The following is a 16,461-nucleotide window of genomic DNA, read 5'->3' as shown; positions in this document are numbered from 1 at the left end:
AGCTTTCATTGGTGGGCACAGCCTATATTCAGGGTCGATGCCTGCCCCCAGCCCACTGCTGTGGCTACAACTGAACTGGTAGATGTGTTTTTTTGTTTTGTTTTGTTTTGTTTTTTCCCTCTCCATAGTGCAGGAGTCACTTTGAAGTAGTGCTAGAGGCTGTCTGGGCTGCTTGCACACTGCTATGCTTTAGATGGACTCTAGCCAAGGGCACATTGAACAGGACAGGTCTGCAAGAGAACACAGTGGTTACACAGCAGTGTCAGCAAGGTTTGCGCAAGTCTACTATAGGAGGAGTCCTGTAGCTGCTTTGGAAAACTCCTGCCAAAACTCCTGCTAAGGAGGCAGGTGTGCAGGAAAATTCAGAGGCTGGGTGAATGGTGTTAGCTCACTTGCACTGTTCCAGTCTGTGGGAGGGGACCTGTGGCTGCTTTGGAAAACTGGTGAGGACTGGTTTGAGCAGGTGGGGTTGGGCCACTAGCTAGGTGGAGAGTAATCAAGTTGCACCGGTTCCTGCAGGTATCGTGGTATCTAGGCTGCGGGGATGGTGCCACCCACTCTTGTTCTTGGAACAGTCTCCCAAAGATCCCTGCCCCTCTAGGGTATGTTCTGAGATTAGGATATAAATCTTCCTATATACCTTAGGTGTTTTTCAAACTGCTGCTTCTATACTGCATCTCAGGGAAGCTGTTATGCTGGTTGCTTTAAGGGTGGGACTCTGCTGCCTATCCCCCTCTGGCTCTCCCATAGCTAAACCGGCTGATTTTTAAAGTTTCAAGTGTTAAGGCCCAGTGATTATGAAAATGCAGGAGATTAAGACCCTCTGGTTTTCAAAGCCAAATGTTATGGGGATTTATCTTCTCAGTGAGGTTCCCCTGTGCCTGGGGTGTCTGGTGTGCTCCTCTCCCCTCCACATGTGTGATATCCCTCCTCAAAACACACACTTGCAGGTCAGTTTGGCTCCCAACCAGACCTCTGCCCTTCCTACCCTCTTCAAAATGGTCTTTTCTCTATATTTATCTGTGGAGAGTCTGTTCCATCAGTCTTTGGGTCATTTTCTGCTTTATCTGTACTTGACATGGGTGTTATCTACTTGTATCTAAGGGATGAGGTGAGCTTGGGATCCTTCTACTCTGCCAACTTACCTGGAAGTTTCTCCCATTGTTATTTTTCACTGGTATTCCAAAATATTTTCCACTGGAATTTATTTTTTTTTAAATATCCGTTTTTATTCTTTTTTTTTTTTTAAGATTTTATTTATTTATTTGACAGACAGAGATCACAAGCAGGCAGAGAGGCAGGGAGAGAGAGAGGAGGAAGCAGGCTCCCTGCTGAGCAGAGAGCCCGATGCCAATGCCGGCCTTGATCCCAGGACCCGGGGATCATGACTAGAGCCGAAGGCAGAGGCTTCAACCCACTGAGCCACCAGGCACCCCGTCCACTGGAATTTATCTTAATAGGCACATTCAAGCACTTACAATTTGTTTAAAATTGCAATTTGCCTAAATATTGCTGTAGTTCTGATCTGACATCAGTGAAGTGGAACTTCAAAAATCTAAAGGAGCCAAAATAACCCAGGAGGAAAAAGTGTCCCCCGTTACTAGGTACACAATGTCTGTGCATATGAAAACTGGCATGTAGATTCAATGTTAACTAAGGAATGACAAAGAAACATCTTGTGAGTGACAAAAGTAAAAAAAAAAAAAAAATTGTTTCAGAGACATCAAAACAATTTATCCTGTATTTTTACTTTTAAAAAATAAGGAAATTTTTTCCTGCAGTTTCTCCCTCTCCCTTTAACACATTTTGCCCATTCCCTACTGCCAACCCCTCTGGCAAGTATTGTTTGTTCTCTTTACCTAGAGGTCTCTGACATTTGTTTATTCATTTTTTTAATACTCCACATATAAGTGAAATAATTTGGTATTTGTCTTTCTCAATCTGACTTATTTCACTTAGCATTATACCCTTTAAGTACACCCATGTTGTTGTAAATGGCAACTCTTAATTCTTTTATATGGCTAACACACACTCACACACTACATCTTCTTTATCTATTCATCTTTTATGGACACTTAGGTTTCTTCCTTGTCATGGCTATTTTAAATGATGTAGCAATAACTTAATGGTTCATTTATCTTTTAAAATACTGTTTTTGTATTCTTTGTGTAAATTGCCAGTACTTGATTTACTGAATCATAAGATATTTCTATTTTAAATTTTTTGAGGAAACTCCATACTGTTTCTGTAATAGCTATACCAATATGCCTTCCCACCAACAGTACACAAGGGTTCCTTTTTCTTTCTTTTTTTTTTTTAGAACATCCTGGCCAATACTTGTTTTTTTCTGCTTTTTGATTCTAGCCCTTTTGACAGGTGTGAGGTGATATCTATTGTGGTTTTTCCCTGTATATCCCAAATGAGTAGTTGATGCTGAACATCTTTTCATGTGTGTGTTGGCCATCTGGATTTCTCCTATGGAAAATGTCATGACTTGACAGTGAGGACCTGAATGGTCAGGTCCTCTGCCCAATTTTAACTGAACTGTTTTTTGGGTGTTGAGTTGTAGTTCTTTATATAGTTCGGATATTAATTCAGATGTATCATTTGCAAATATCATCTCCCATTCATTAGGTTGCGTTTTTGGTTTTTTGATGGTTTCTTTCCTTCACTGTGCAAAAGCTTTTTTTTTTTTAGGCTTTATTTTGGTGTTGTCCTGATAGTTTAATTTTGCTTTTATTTCCCTTGCCTGAGATTTGTCTAAAAGAATGTTGCTAAGGCCAATGCAAAGAAATTATTGCTTATGCTTTCCTCAGCATTTTATGGTTTCAGGTCTCACACTTATATCTTCAATCAATTTTGAATTTATTTTTGTGTATGGTGTAAGAAAATGGTCCAGTTTTATTCTTTTGCATGTAATGTCCAATTTTCCCAGAATCATTTGGATCTTTCTCCCAATGTATATACTCTTGTCTCCTTTTTCATAGATTAATTGACCATATAAGCATGGGTTTATTTCTGGGCCATTCTGTTCTATTTGTCCAAGTATTTTTGTGGCACTACCATACTGTTTTGATCACTACTTCTTTGCATTATATCTTGAAATTCAGGATTTTATCTTTCAGTATTGTTCTGCTTAAGACTGCTTTGGCTATTCAGGGTCTCTTGTGGTTCCATATAAGTTCTGGTATTATTTGTTCGAGTTCTGTGAAGGAAAGAAGGCATTCTTCCTATTTTATTCTTTTTTTTTTTAACTTATTTGAGCCAGAGTGAGGGAGAGAGAGAGCACAAACAGGGGCATTGCAGAAGGAGAGGGAGAAGCAGGCTCCCTGGTGAGCAAGGAGCCTGATGCAAGGCTTCCATCCCAGGACCCTGAGATCACAACCTGAACCCAAGGCAGGTGCTTCACTGACTGAGCCATCCAGGTGCTCCTATTTTATTTTTAAGATTTTATTTATTTACTTGAGAGAGAGAGAGTACAAGACGGGTAAGAGCAGAGGGAGAGGGACAAGCTGACTCTGTGCTGAGCGCAGAGCCCAATGCAGGGCTCAGTCCCAGGACCCTGAGATCATGACCTGACTGAAACCAAGAGGCAGGCCCCCAACCTACTGAGCCACCTAGGTGTCCCAGAAAGAAGGCTTTCTTATAGATCTTCTTGAAACTCTAAGCTTTTTATATTTAAAGAAGCTACTGCTTTTGTGCAGAAATTGCTATTAAGCATTCAAATTTTCAAGTTCAAAAAGATTGAGGGAAAATATAACTGTATTGAAGAAGCATTGCTTGTAACACACAGCTTCAGTGCATACATATTCAAAAGCTACCTTTTAATCCTATCTGTGAGATGTACTATGAACTTGGTAGAAAATTCAACTAAACAAATACAAATAATTTGTATCCTGTTATTTCTGATAAAAAAAAAAATGAATACATAAGCTTTCACACTCACATACACACTATACCAGAAAAAAATCTGACATATTTACTGCTTAAAAATAAACCTGATTTCCCTTTGAGATATAAGCTAATCCCCATTTTGCAATGTTCTGAAAGCCACCCATAAAGGAAATACTCCCAGTATTCCAGGTTTCATTATGCTGTCCCCAAATAAAGCAAAATTAATTAAGTCATAGTACTGCAGGTATATCCAATGATGTTATTAACCTGGTTTCAAATCTATGTACCTGAAGGATCATCCTGACGTAGTGATAAATCTACTGCCTGATTTATGTAAATACGTAATTTTAATATTTCCATCAATATTGAAAAAAATTCTGTTCGTTAGTGAAAAATACTAGATTTTAGCTTTGAGACAAATGAACAATAAAATAGTGGATTGGACGTTCATAAAAATCAAATCAATACTGAAAATAACAAAAGAGCATGTGAAATCTAAGTTCCCACCTTACAGATAAAATCAAGAAGGTTATATTTTTAAAAATCATCTCAATTATGAAAATAATAAAAATTTAATTTTTTTGTTCTTATTTAATATTTTTGGTTTCTTATCAAAGTTACCCACATTCCTTGTATTATTATTTATTGGCACTCATCATTTTATTCCATTACAATGCTGCTAAAATAGGTTTCTACTTTTTTAAATTTAAATATCACATTTTATCTCCTTTTCAGATGTGGACAAGGATGGAAAGGAAATCGATGCCACATCAAGGTTAACCCTTCCCTTGCAGATTTCACATACACTCAGAATAGTAGGTGATATTGTGACTAATTGCTTAAATTTGGAATTTTAAACGTTTTTCACTGCATACTTATCTTTTTAATTGGTTTGAAATTCCAGATATACGGACTTTCCTGGGCATTGGATTAGCTTTCCTGATGATTCATATTATAGTCGCAGTTGTGTGTTTTCTTGCAAACAGAAAAGTACCAGTCAGGTAAGTGATGCCTTTGATTGCTAAATAAAATATACTGTGGCAGAACAATTTTCTGCAACATTTCAGTTCCTTCCTTTTTCTTTCACTTCATTTACATGCAGGTAACTTTCGTGTTTCTACGCTTTGTGGATTTCTTTCCTTCTGGGCAGAATGTAGGAGCTACTTAACAATAATCATTCTTCTTTTCTCCGTAAAAAAAACCCTTAAGTTTACTTTCCACATTGTGTTGAAAGCAGTTTTGATGACAAGAAAGGGACTGTGGCATTCTCCACAGATTAAGAGACGTGAGGGTATCAGTGTCCCCCTTGCTGGTGGCACCTGGGGAAGGCAACAGAACTGCAAATGAGATGCTCTCTTGGCCCTCCCAGTGAATTCTAAACATCAGTGTTTCAGATCAAGACTCCCAGGTTCTAGGTAATATACAAAACAGAGACCAGGAGTTGCTGTACCCAAAAGAACTCATGCAATACTAAGAAGATCCCAATTACTGGAGGGAGAGAGCCCAAGAAGATAGTGGAGTAGGAGGATCCCAAGCTCCCCTTCTCCTCTCCTAGATAACAGCCACATCAGTGCAACTAACCCAGAAAAAGACTCGAAGACTGGCAGAACAGGCTCTGTACAGTTAATTCTAGAGCATCAGTGACATCAAAAATGGTGGGAGGCACAGAGAAACAGTCAAGAACCAAACTCCCACAAGATTAAACTACACTGGAAAGACCAGTCCCCCTAACATTTTACTCCAAAAATGAGCAGAGCTTAACTTTTGGAGTTTTTATAACTAGCAGAGCTTAAGACTGGGTACTTTAAAAATCAGTAGGCTTTACTTTGGAAGAGCTAGAAGGCAATAGGAAACTGAGTTGCCATCCTTAAAGACAGAACATAACAAACAACCCAGCCAAATTATAGGAAAGCAGCAGCAATCTGAAAATTACCTGGGGCATGTATGAAGTAGATTTCTTTACTAATCTCAGAATGCATGCTGCAAGGGCAAGGATTTTTAGGAGACTTATCTAAGAACATAAGAACTGGCAGGTGACATTTCTACCTCCTGGCAGCTTAGACAACCAGACACCTTCAAGAATGAGCATGAACGCTCGTTATCTAGCTTGCTAACACTGTATACCCTACCCCACATTCTCCTATGGATCTGGCCCCATCATACCCATCCAGCTGGGCAGGAGTCATTCCAAAGCAGTGACTGTCAAAACTCATTCTACAAGTAGCCCTGCTAGGAACTAGTAACATTCCTCACCTACCCTGCTAACACCACATGCCCTGCATTCTACTGCAGACCTATCCCATCCAACCTGCTCCATGGGGAAGAATCCCTCCGTAGCAGCTTCTGACAAGTATCATCCTTCAATCAACTACAATAGTTCAAAGCACCACTCCAAAGTGACTCCTGCCCTGGGGAGCTGGGGAGAGGGGAAGATAACCATACACACCAGTTCCACTGCAGCCCCATCAGGGGACTAGGGATAGACATCTGAAACGACTGCCAACACCATCCACCAACAAAAACCTCATGGGGAACAGCACAAGGAAAAAACCCTGTAGTTCAGGGTCACTGCAACCCCAACAGAGTGGAGGCAGGTATTTGGTTTCAGTGAAGACCCCACAAACCAATGAAAACCTCTCAGGAAATGATGCAGAAAAAGCGTTCTATAATTTGATGCTACCACAGCCCCAGCAAATGGGCTGATGGTAGGGATTTGGTCTGAACCAACTTAAAGCCCAAGGTAACTACAGATTGGCCCTTCAACAGCACAAGGATCATACCTTACCCAGAACAGAGAAACGGGGCCATTGTAGCCAACTGGACAGAGGGCAAACAAGGCTCAGCCACAATAGGATGCATGCAATACATAAAGGAAACACATCTGTAGTGACTGGCTCTGGTGAACAGGGAGCAGTGCTCTAAAAGGCACCACAGGACCTCTTCTTTGTAAGGCCACTAATTTTAAATCAGAAGACATAAATGATTTTCCTACTATAGAGTAATAAGCACAGAGACTTAAAACAAAATGAGGGGACATAAGAATAGAGAAAACAGGACAAAATCACAGCAAAAAGCTAAAGGAAAAGGAGATAAGCAATATGCCTAATAGAATTCAAAGTAATGATCATAAAGAACTTACTGGACTAGAGAAAAGAATGGAGGATCTCAGTGAGACTTTTAATGAAGAGATAAAAAACATAAAAAAGACCTAGAGATGAAGACCTCAATAACTGAAATTAAAAATACACTAGATGAAATAAACAGTAGATTAGAGGAAGTAGAAGAACATATGAATGACCTGGAGAACAGAATAATGGAAAATAAACAGCTGAAGAGCAGAAAGAAAAAGAGTAATAGAAATTGAGAATAGGTTAAACAATTGGTTTAATAGGTTAAGCAATAGGTTAATAGGTTAAACAAACTCAGCAACATCATCAAGTGTAATAACACTCACATTATAGGGATCTGAGAAGAGAAAGAAAAGGAGCATAAAATTGATTTAAAGAAAAAATAGCTAAAATTTTCCCTAATCTGGAGAAGGAAACAGAAATCTAAATCCAAGGGGCAGAGAGAGCCCCAAAATCAACCCAAGGAGGTTCACACCAAGCCACATAATAATTAAAATGGAAAAAAGTAGTGATAAAAAGACTTCAAAAGCAACAAGAGAACAGAAGACATGTACCCCATAAAGCCTCTTAGCTACTGTTTTAGCAGAAACTTTGCAGACCAGAAGAGAAGGGCATGATCCATTCAAAATGCTGAAAGGAAAAAAAAAATCTACAACCAAGAATACTCTATCCAACAAGTCTATCATTTATAACACAGGACTGTTAAAGAGTTCCCAGACAAATAAATGTTAAAAATGCTCTTCACTGTATGGCATGGAGTACTGGGTATGGTGCATAAACAATGAATTTTGGAACACTGGAAATAAGTAAATAAATAAATATGTTTATCACCAGTCATACAAGAAATGTTAGAATAGAGTCTGATTGGAAAGAAAATGTAAAAATGGAAGATAAATTTGAAAACAGAAAATTTTCATAAGCAAGTACAAACATAATAAAAAGTATCAGATTAGGAGCAACTGACTTGCTCAGAAGAACACACAACTTTCGATCTCCCAGTTATGAGTTCAAGCCCCAAGTTGGGTGTAGAGATAAACAAACTTTAAAATAAACAAACGTACATACTAATCACATATAACACAAGTACAAAGGTTAAAACACAAAAGCAGTATAATCAATTATATCAATAAACAGTCAAGAAATTAAAAGATGCAGAATATGATTTCGTATGCATAAAACATGGAGGGGTAAGATTTTGTGCTTTTAGAATGGGTTCCAACTTCAGCAACCATCAACTAATGTAGATTTCTACATGCATAGGATATTATACATCAACCCAATGACAACCACAAATCAAAAACCTGTAACAGATATGCAAAACATAAAGAGAAAGAAATTCAAGTAGATCACTAAAGAAAGTCAGCAAACCACAAGGGAAGAGAGCAAGAAAAGAAAGATACAGGGAAGAACTATCCAAACAACCATAAAACAAGTAACAAAATGTTAATAAGTACATACCCATTGCTAATTACTCTGAATGTAAATGAACTAAAAACTCCAGTGTTTAGTTACACTTTTTTTTTTTTTAAGATTTTATTTACTTATTTGACAGAGATCACAAATAGGCAGAGAGGCAGGCAGAGAGAGGCGGGTAAGCAGACTCCCTGCTGAGCAGAGAGCCTGATGCGGGGCTCAATCACAAGACCCTGAGATCATGACCTGAGCCTAAGGCAGAGGCTTAAGCCACTGAGCCACTCAGGCACCCCTTAGTTACACCTTTTACAGTTATGCTATAGCTGTGATAAAAGACCAAGACCTAGGTATATGCTGCCTACAAGAGACTCACTTCACACCTAAGGACACATGCAAATTGAAAGCAAAGGGTGGAAAAACATTTACCGTGCAAATGAAACAAATAAGATTAAATAAATCTTAAAGGCTGTAACAAGAGATCAGGACAGTACCTGATAAAGGGAACAATCCAACAAGAGAATATAACAATTGTAAATATTTACACACCCATCATGGAAGCACCTAATACATTTAAAAAAAAATATTAAGAGCTATTAAGGACTAAACTGACATTAATATAGTAATAGTAGGGGACTTTTAACACCTTACTAATATCAATGGATAAATCATCCAGACAGAAAATCAATAAGGAAACAGTGGCTTTGGAAGGCAAATTGGACTAGATGGATCCAATAGATATATTCAGAGAACCCCATTCAAAAACAATAGAATACACATTGTTTTCAAGGGCACATGGGACATTCTCCAGAATAGATTATTGGGCCATAAATCGAGTCTCAGCAAATTCAAAAGAAATGAAATCATATCATGCATCTTCTCTGACCACAAAATGTGTAAATCAATCACAAGAAGAAAATCTGGAAAGAACACAAATACATGGAAGCTAAATGACACACTACTAAACAGCAAATGGGTCCAAAAATCTTTGGGAGGCAGCAAAAGCTGTTCTAAAAGGCAGGTTTATAGCAATATAGGTCCACCTTAGGAAGAAAAATCTCAAATAGGCAACCTAACCTTATACCTAAAGGAGCAAGAAAAAGAAAAACAAAGCCCCAAACCAGTAGAAGGAGCAAAATAATAAATATTAGAGTGTAAATAAATGAAACAGAGAATGAAAAAAAAAAAAAAAACCCACAAGAGAACAGATCAATGAAACCAGGTACTATTTTTTTTTTTAAATATCAACAAAACCGATATACCTTGAGCCAGATTCATCCAATGAGAAAGAGGACTCAAATACATAAAATCAGAAATGAAGAGGAGAAATACCCACTGAAACCACAGAAATACAAGCAATAATAGAGATTTTGAAAAATTATATACTAACAAATTGGACAACCTAGAAAAAATGGATAAATTCTTAGGAACATATAACCTTCAAATCTGAATCAGGAAGAAATACAAAATTTGAATTGAAAGGTTTTTTTTTTTTTTTATCATGAATGGATGCCATACTTTATCTGATGATTTTTCTGCATTTATGGAGATGATCATATGGCTTTTATCCTTTCTCTTGTTAGACTGAACACTACCAATGAAATTAAATCAGTAATCAAAAAACTCCCAACAAACACAAGTCCAGGACCTGATGGCTTGAAATGTGAATTCTATCAAATATTTAAAGAAGAGTTAATACCTACTCTTCTCAAACTATTCCAAAAAAGTGTAAGATGAAGGAAAGACTCTGAAATTCACTGGACAAGGCCAGCATTACCCTGATACCAAGACTAGATAAAGACACTAGGAAAAAAGCAAACTACAAGGCCAATCTCTCTAATGAACATAGTTGTAAAAATCCTCAACAAATATTAGCAAATCAAATCCAATGATATATTTAAAAAATCATTCACCATGATCCAGTGGGATTTATTTCAGAGATAACAGTGGTTCAATATTTACAAATCAATGTGATCTATCACATTAACAAGAGAAAGGATAAAAATCATATCATCATCTCCATAAATGCAAAAAAAATCATCCGAGAAAGGATGGCATCCATTCATGATTAAAAAAACTCTCAATAAAATGGTTTTAGAGGGAACATACCTCAACATGATACAGGCCATATATGAAAACAAAACCAAACAAAAACGCGGCTAACATCATACTCCGTGGTGAAAAACTGAGAGTTTGTCTCTAAGACCAGGAATAAAACAAGGATGTCCACTCTCGCCAGTTTTATTCAACGAAATACTGGGATTTGTCTGATTGCTAGGATAGGCCACAGCAATCAGACAAGAAATAAAAGGCACCCAAATTCATAAGAAAGAAGTAAAACTTTCACTATTTGCAGATGCCAGATACTGTCTGTAGAAAACCATAAATACTCCACCACAAAACTACTAAAACTGATAAATGAATTCAGTAAATTCAAAGGATACAAAATTAGCATATAGAAATCTACTGCATTTCTATACACTAATAATGAAGTAGCAGAAAGAGAAATTAAGAAAACAATCATATTTACAATCGCACCAAAAATAATGAACTACCAAGAATGAACTTAACCAAGGTGAAAGACCTTTACTCTGAAAACTCTTAACAAATTCAAGAAGGAAATTAAAGATGACAGAAACAAATGGAATGATAATCCATGCTCATGAATTGAGAGACCAGTGTTATACTGTCCGTACTACCAAAGTAATCTACAGATTTAAAGCAATCACTTTCAAAATACCAACAGCATTTTTAACAGAACTAGAATAATCCTAAAATTTTATATGACACCACAAAAGACCTAAAACAGCCACGGTCATCTTGAAGAAGAAGAAAACTGGATGGGTCACAACCCCAGATTTCAAGCTATACTACAAAGCTGTAGTAATCATGACAGTATGCTACTGGCACATAGTTCAATAGAACAGAATAGAGAGCTTCAAAATAAACCATGCTTATTTGGTCAGTTAATCTACAACAAAGGAGACAAGAATACGCAACTGAGTCTCTTCAAGAAATGGTGCTGGGAAATCTGGGCTGTTACGTGCAAAAGAATGAACCGTGACCACTTTCTTATGCCATACAAAAAAATAAACTCAAATGGATTGAAGATCTAAGTGTGAGACATGAAGCCATCAACTCTACAGGAAAACACAGGCAGTGCTATTTCTGACACATTTTTCTAGATAGGTCTCCTCAGGCAAGGGAAACAAAAGCAAAATTCAATACTGGGATTGTATCATTAAAAAAGGCTTTTGCATTGCAAAGGGAACAACTGAAAAAACAATAAGGTAACCTACTGAATGGGAGAAGATATTTGCAAATGATACATCTGTTAAAGAGTTAATATCCAAAAGATATCAAGAACTTAAATAACTCAACATCCAAACAACAACCTGGCTAAAAATGGGCAGAGGATCTGACCTTAATGTCAGGTCATGACATTTTTCCCAAAGGAGATATCCAGACGGCCAACAGACACATGAAAAGATGGTAAACATCAACTAATCATTAGGGAAATGCATATCAAAACCACAATGAGACAGCACCTCATACCTATCAGAATACCTAAGATAAAAAATGACAAGAAATAACAAGTGTTCATGAGGATGTAGAGAATGAGGAACCCTCACACTATAGGTGGTAAGGCAAATTGGTTCAGCTACTATAGAAAACAGTATGGGGGTTCCTTAAACATTAAAAATAGCATTACCCTATGATCCAGTAATTCCACTAGTGAGCAGTTACCCAAAGGAAAGAGAAGCACAAATTCGAAAAAATATACATATCTCTATGTTTATTGCAGTATTATTTACAATAACCAGATTATGGAAGCAACTCAAATTTCCATCATAGATGAATGTGGTATATAGGCACCTGGGTAGTTCCATCAGTTAAGCATATGACCCTTGATTCGGCTCAGGTCATGAGCTCAGGATTGTGAGATCAAGTTACCAATTGGGCTCTGCACTCAGTTTAGAGTCTGCTTGGGATGCTCTCTGTCTCCTTCTCCCTCTCCCTCTGTTCACACTCTTTCTTACTCTCTTTCTCTAAACAAAATCTGGAAAAAAAAAAAAGATATGAGATATATGTACACATATGTACAGTGGGATATTTCTCAGCCATTAGGAAGAATTAAGTCTTCCCATCTGCAACAACATGGGTGGATCTAGAGGGTATAAGGCTGAGTGATATAAGTGATGTATGAATTCACTCATATGTGGAATTTCATTAAAAAAAAAACAAAGCAAAAAGACCAAAAAATAAGACTCATATACACAGAACTAATGGTTTGAGAAATGTGTAGAATTTTTTTAATCATTTTATTTTATACCTGAAACTTAATAGTTCATATTTTTCATATTTGAGTTAAAAGCCAAAACCAAACATACCAAAAAGTAAGAAAAGCTTACAATCTACATTGCCATTCAGGATCCTGAGAGCTTCCTGCCCAATATCCATCTTCCTATCACCCATATGGAATATAGGTCACCCCAGTAATGAAAATGATTGACTTTTCCATGAACTGAGCAAGATAAGGGCTCAGAATAAGATTTAATGACATTTCAAGGAATTAAAGAAATGCATCATCTCTTGCATGCCAGAATGTGATCAAGGACTTATACCAATGTGTCACAGAATACTGGATGACTGCATTTTCCTTGGTGGTAGTTTTTTGTATACTTGATGAATTCTCAGGTCTCCAGCCCCCAATCAAGGTAATTAGCAGACACCAATCTTGGTATATAAATTAAGACAGTTATTATAGATCTACAGTGTTCATCAGGGAAAAAAATGACATCTTCAATCTTATTACTATCAAGAAGATCTTACTCATCTATTAATTCATTAATTATTTCTTATGTGCTTGAAATATACCAGACAATGTGGATACAAACATGAATGAGAATCAGTATGGACTTAAAGGAGTTTGTAATCTAGTGAGAAAGATATACACAGTTTCTAAGTGAAATACAATTTTGTGCTAGAATGCACACATGTATTAGAAACAAATGATCAGATAGATATTCTATTATTTCTGTGTGTGTGTGTGTATTTATGGGTATATATCTTAAAATATCTTACTATATTAACACATATAATATAGAATATTGACAAATTATATAAATATATTAATCTTGATAGAAGATATCTTAAACATAGTTCTACAAATAAGATGTATTATATTACATCATGCTTATACAATTATACAAATGATACATAATATTAATAAAATCATTTTAATTATAGTAATTTAAAATATTAATATACTGAAATAGAGATTTATTTTAAAGAATTGGCTCATATAATTGTGGGGGCTGGCAAGCATGAAATCTGTAGGGCAGGATGCTAAGTTGGAAATTCAAGCAAGAGTTGATGGTGCTGGGAGATTGAGGCAGTGATCAAAAACCTCCCAAAAGACAAGAGCCCAGAACCTGACAGATTCCCTGGAGAATTCTATCAAACATTCAAAGAAGAAATAATACCTATTCTCCCGAAGCTCTTTCAAAAAGTAGAAACAGAAGGAAAACTTCCAGACTCTTTTTATGAAGCCAGCATTACTCTGATCCCCAAACCAGGCAAAGACCCCACCAAAAAGGAGAATTTCAGACCAATATCCCTGATGAATATGTATGCTAAGATTCTCAACAAGGTCCTAGCTAATAGGATCCAACAAAACATTAGAAATATTATCCACCATGACCAGGTGGAATTTATCCAGGGGATGCAGGGGTGGTACAACATTCCCAAATCAATCAATGTGATAGAACAAATCAGTAAGAGAAGGGAGAAGAACCACATGGTCCCCTCAATTGATGCAGAAAAAGCATTTGACAAGATAAAGCATCCATTCCTGATTAAAACGATTCAAAGTATAGGGATAGAGGGAACAATCCTCAACTTCATAAAATCTATCTATGAAAAACCCACAGCAAATATCATCCTCAATGGGGAAAAGCTGACAGCCTTCCCGGAGATCAGGGACACGACAAGGATGTTCACTCTCGCCACTATTGTTCAACATTGTACTAGAAGTCCTATCAATAGCAGTCAGACAACAAAAAGAAATAAAATGTATTCAAATTGGCAAAGAAGTAGTCAAACTTTCTCTCTTCGCAGATGACATGATACTTTATATGGAAAACCCAAAAAACTCTACCCCCACACTACTAGAACTCATACAGCAATTCAGTAATGTGGCAGGATACAAAATCAATGTACAGAAATCAGTTGCTTTCTTATACACTAACAATGAAAATATAGAAAGGGAAATGAGAGAATCAATTCCATTTACTAGAGCACCAAGAACCATAAGATACCTGGGAACAAACCTAACTAAAGAGATAAAGGATCCGTACTTGAGGAACTACAGGACACTTATGAAAGAAACTGAAGAAGACACAAAAAGATGGAAGACCATCCTATGCTCATGGATCAGAAGAATAAACTGTTAAAATGTCTATACTGCCTAGAGCCATCTATACTTTCAATGCCATCCTGACCAAAATTTCACTGGCATTTTTCAAAGAGCTGGAACAAACAATCCTGAAATTTGTATGGACCTGGAAGAGACCCTGCATTGCCAGGAAAATGTTGAAAAAGAAAAACAAAACTGGGGGCATCACGTTGTCTGATTTCAAGCTTTATTACAAAGCAGTGATCAGCAAGACAACATGGTACTGGCACAAAAACAGACACATAGACCAGTAGAACAGGGTAGAGAGCCCAGATATGGACCCTCAACTCTATGGTCCAATAACCTTAGACAAAGCAGGAAAAAATATACATGGGAAAAAAGCCTGTTCAATAAATGGTGCTGGGAAAATTGGACAGCTACGTGTAGAAGAATGAAACTCAACCATTCTCTTACACCATACACAAAGATAAACTCGAAATGGATACAAGACCTCAACATGAGGTAGGAATCTATCAAAATCCTAGAGGAGAACATAGATAGTAACCTCTTAGACATCGGTCACAGCAACTTCTTTCAAGATGTGTCTCCAAAGGCAAAGGAAACAAAAGTGAAAATGAACTTTTGGGACTTCATCAAGATCAAAAGCTTCTGCAGAGCAAAGGAAACAGTCAACAAAACAAAGAGGCAACCCATGGAATGGGAGAAGAGATTCACAAATGACACTACAGACAAAGGGCTGATATCCATGACATATAAAGAACTCCTCAAACTCAAAACACACAAAACAGATAATCACATCAAAAAATGGGCAGAAGACATGAACAGACACTTCTTCAAAGAAGACATACAAATGGCTAACAGGCACATGAAAAAATGTTCATCATCATTAGCATCAGGAAGATTAAAATCAAATCACATTGAGATACCACCTTACACCAGTTAGAATAGCCAAAATTAACAAGACAGTAAACAAGTGTTGGGAGAGGATGTGGAGAAAGGGGAGCCCTCTTAGACTGTTGGTGGGAATACAAGTTGGTGCAGCCACTTGGGAAAACAGTGTGGAGGTTCCTTAAGAAATTAAAAATAGAGCTTCCCTATGACCCTGCAATTGCACTACTGGGTATTTACCCCAAAGATACAGATGTAGTGAAAAGAAGGGCCATCTGTACCCCAGTGTTCATAGCAGCAATGGCCATAGTTGCCAAACTGTGGAAAGAACCAAGATGCTTTTCAATGGACAAATGGATAAAGAAGATATGGTCCATATATACAATGGAGTATTATGCCTCCATCAGAAAGGATGAATACTCAGCTTTTGTATCAGCATGGATGGGACTGGAAGAGATTATGCTGAGTGAAATAAGTCAAGCAGAGAGAGTCAATTATCATATGGTTTCACTTACTTGTGGAGCATAAGGAATAACATGGAGGACATTGGAAGATGGAGAGGAGAAGTGAGATGGGGGAAATCAGAGGGGGAGACAAACCATGAGAGACTGTGGACTCTGAGAAACAAACTGAGGGTTTGGGAGGGGAGAGGGGTGGGGGATTGGGTGAGCCTGGTGGTGGGTATTACGGAGGGTACAGGGTACGTATTGCATGGAGCATGGT

General features: G+C 37.3%; 1 protein-coding gene across 1 annotated transcript in view; it reads left to right on the top strand.

Moving 5' to 3' along the window:
• The window catches only part of MALRD1 (MAM and LDL receptor class A domain containing 1), a 736,704-nt gene that overhangs the window by 694,125 nt on the left and 26,118 nt on the right, over window positions 1-16,461 (top strand). Inside the window, exons 38-39 of the mRNA XM_032880867.1 lie at window positions 4,630-4,709; window positions 4,799-4,895. Coding sequence (XP_032736758.1) covers window positions 4,630-4,709; window positions 4,799-4,895 — 177 coding nt within the window. The remainder of the gene's footprint in view (window positions 1-4,629; window positions 4,710-4,798; window positions 4,896-16,461) is intronic.

The sequence above is a fragment of the Lontra canadensis genome, unplaced genomic scaffold (assembly GCF_010015895.1).
Source record: "Lontra canadensis isolate GAN:19392208 unplaced genomic scaffold, GSC_riverotter_1.0 scaffold72, whole genome shotgun sequence".
Taxonomy (NCBI): Eukaryota; Metazoa; Chordata; class Mammalia; order Carnivora; family Mustelidae; genus Lontra; species Lontra canadensis.
The sequence above is the reverse complement of the archived record's forward strand: the minus strand, read 5'-3'. Positions and strand labels throughout refer to the sequence as shown.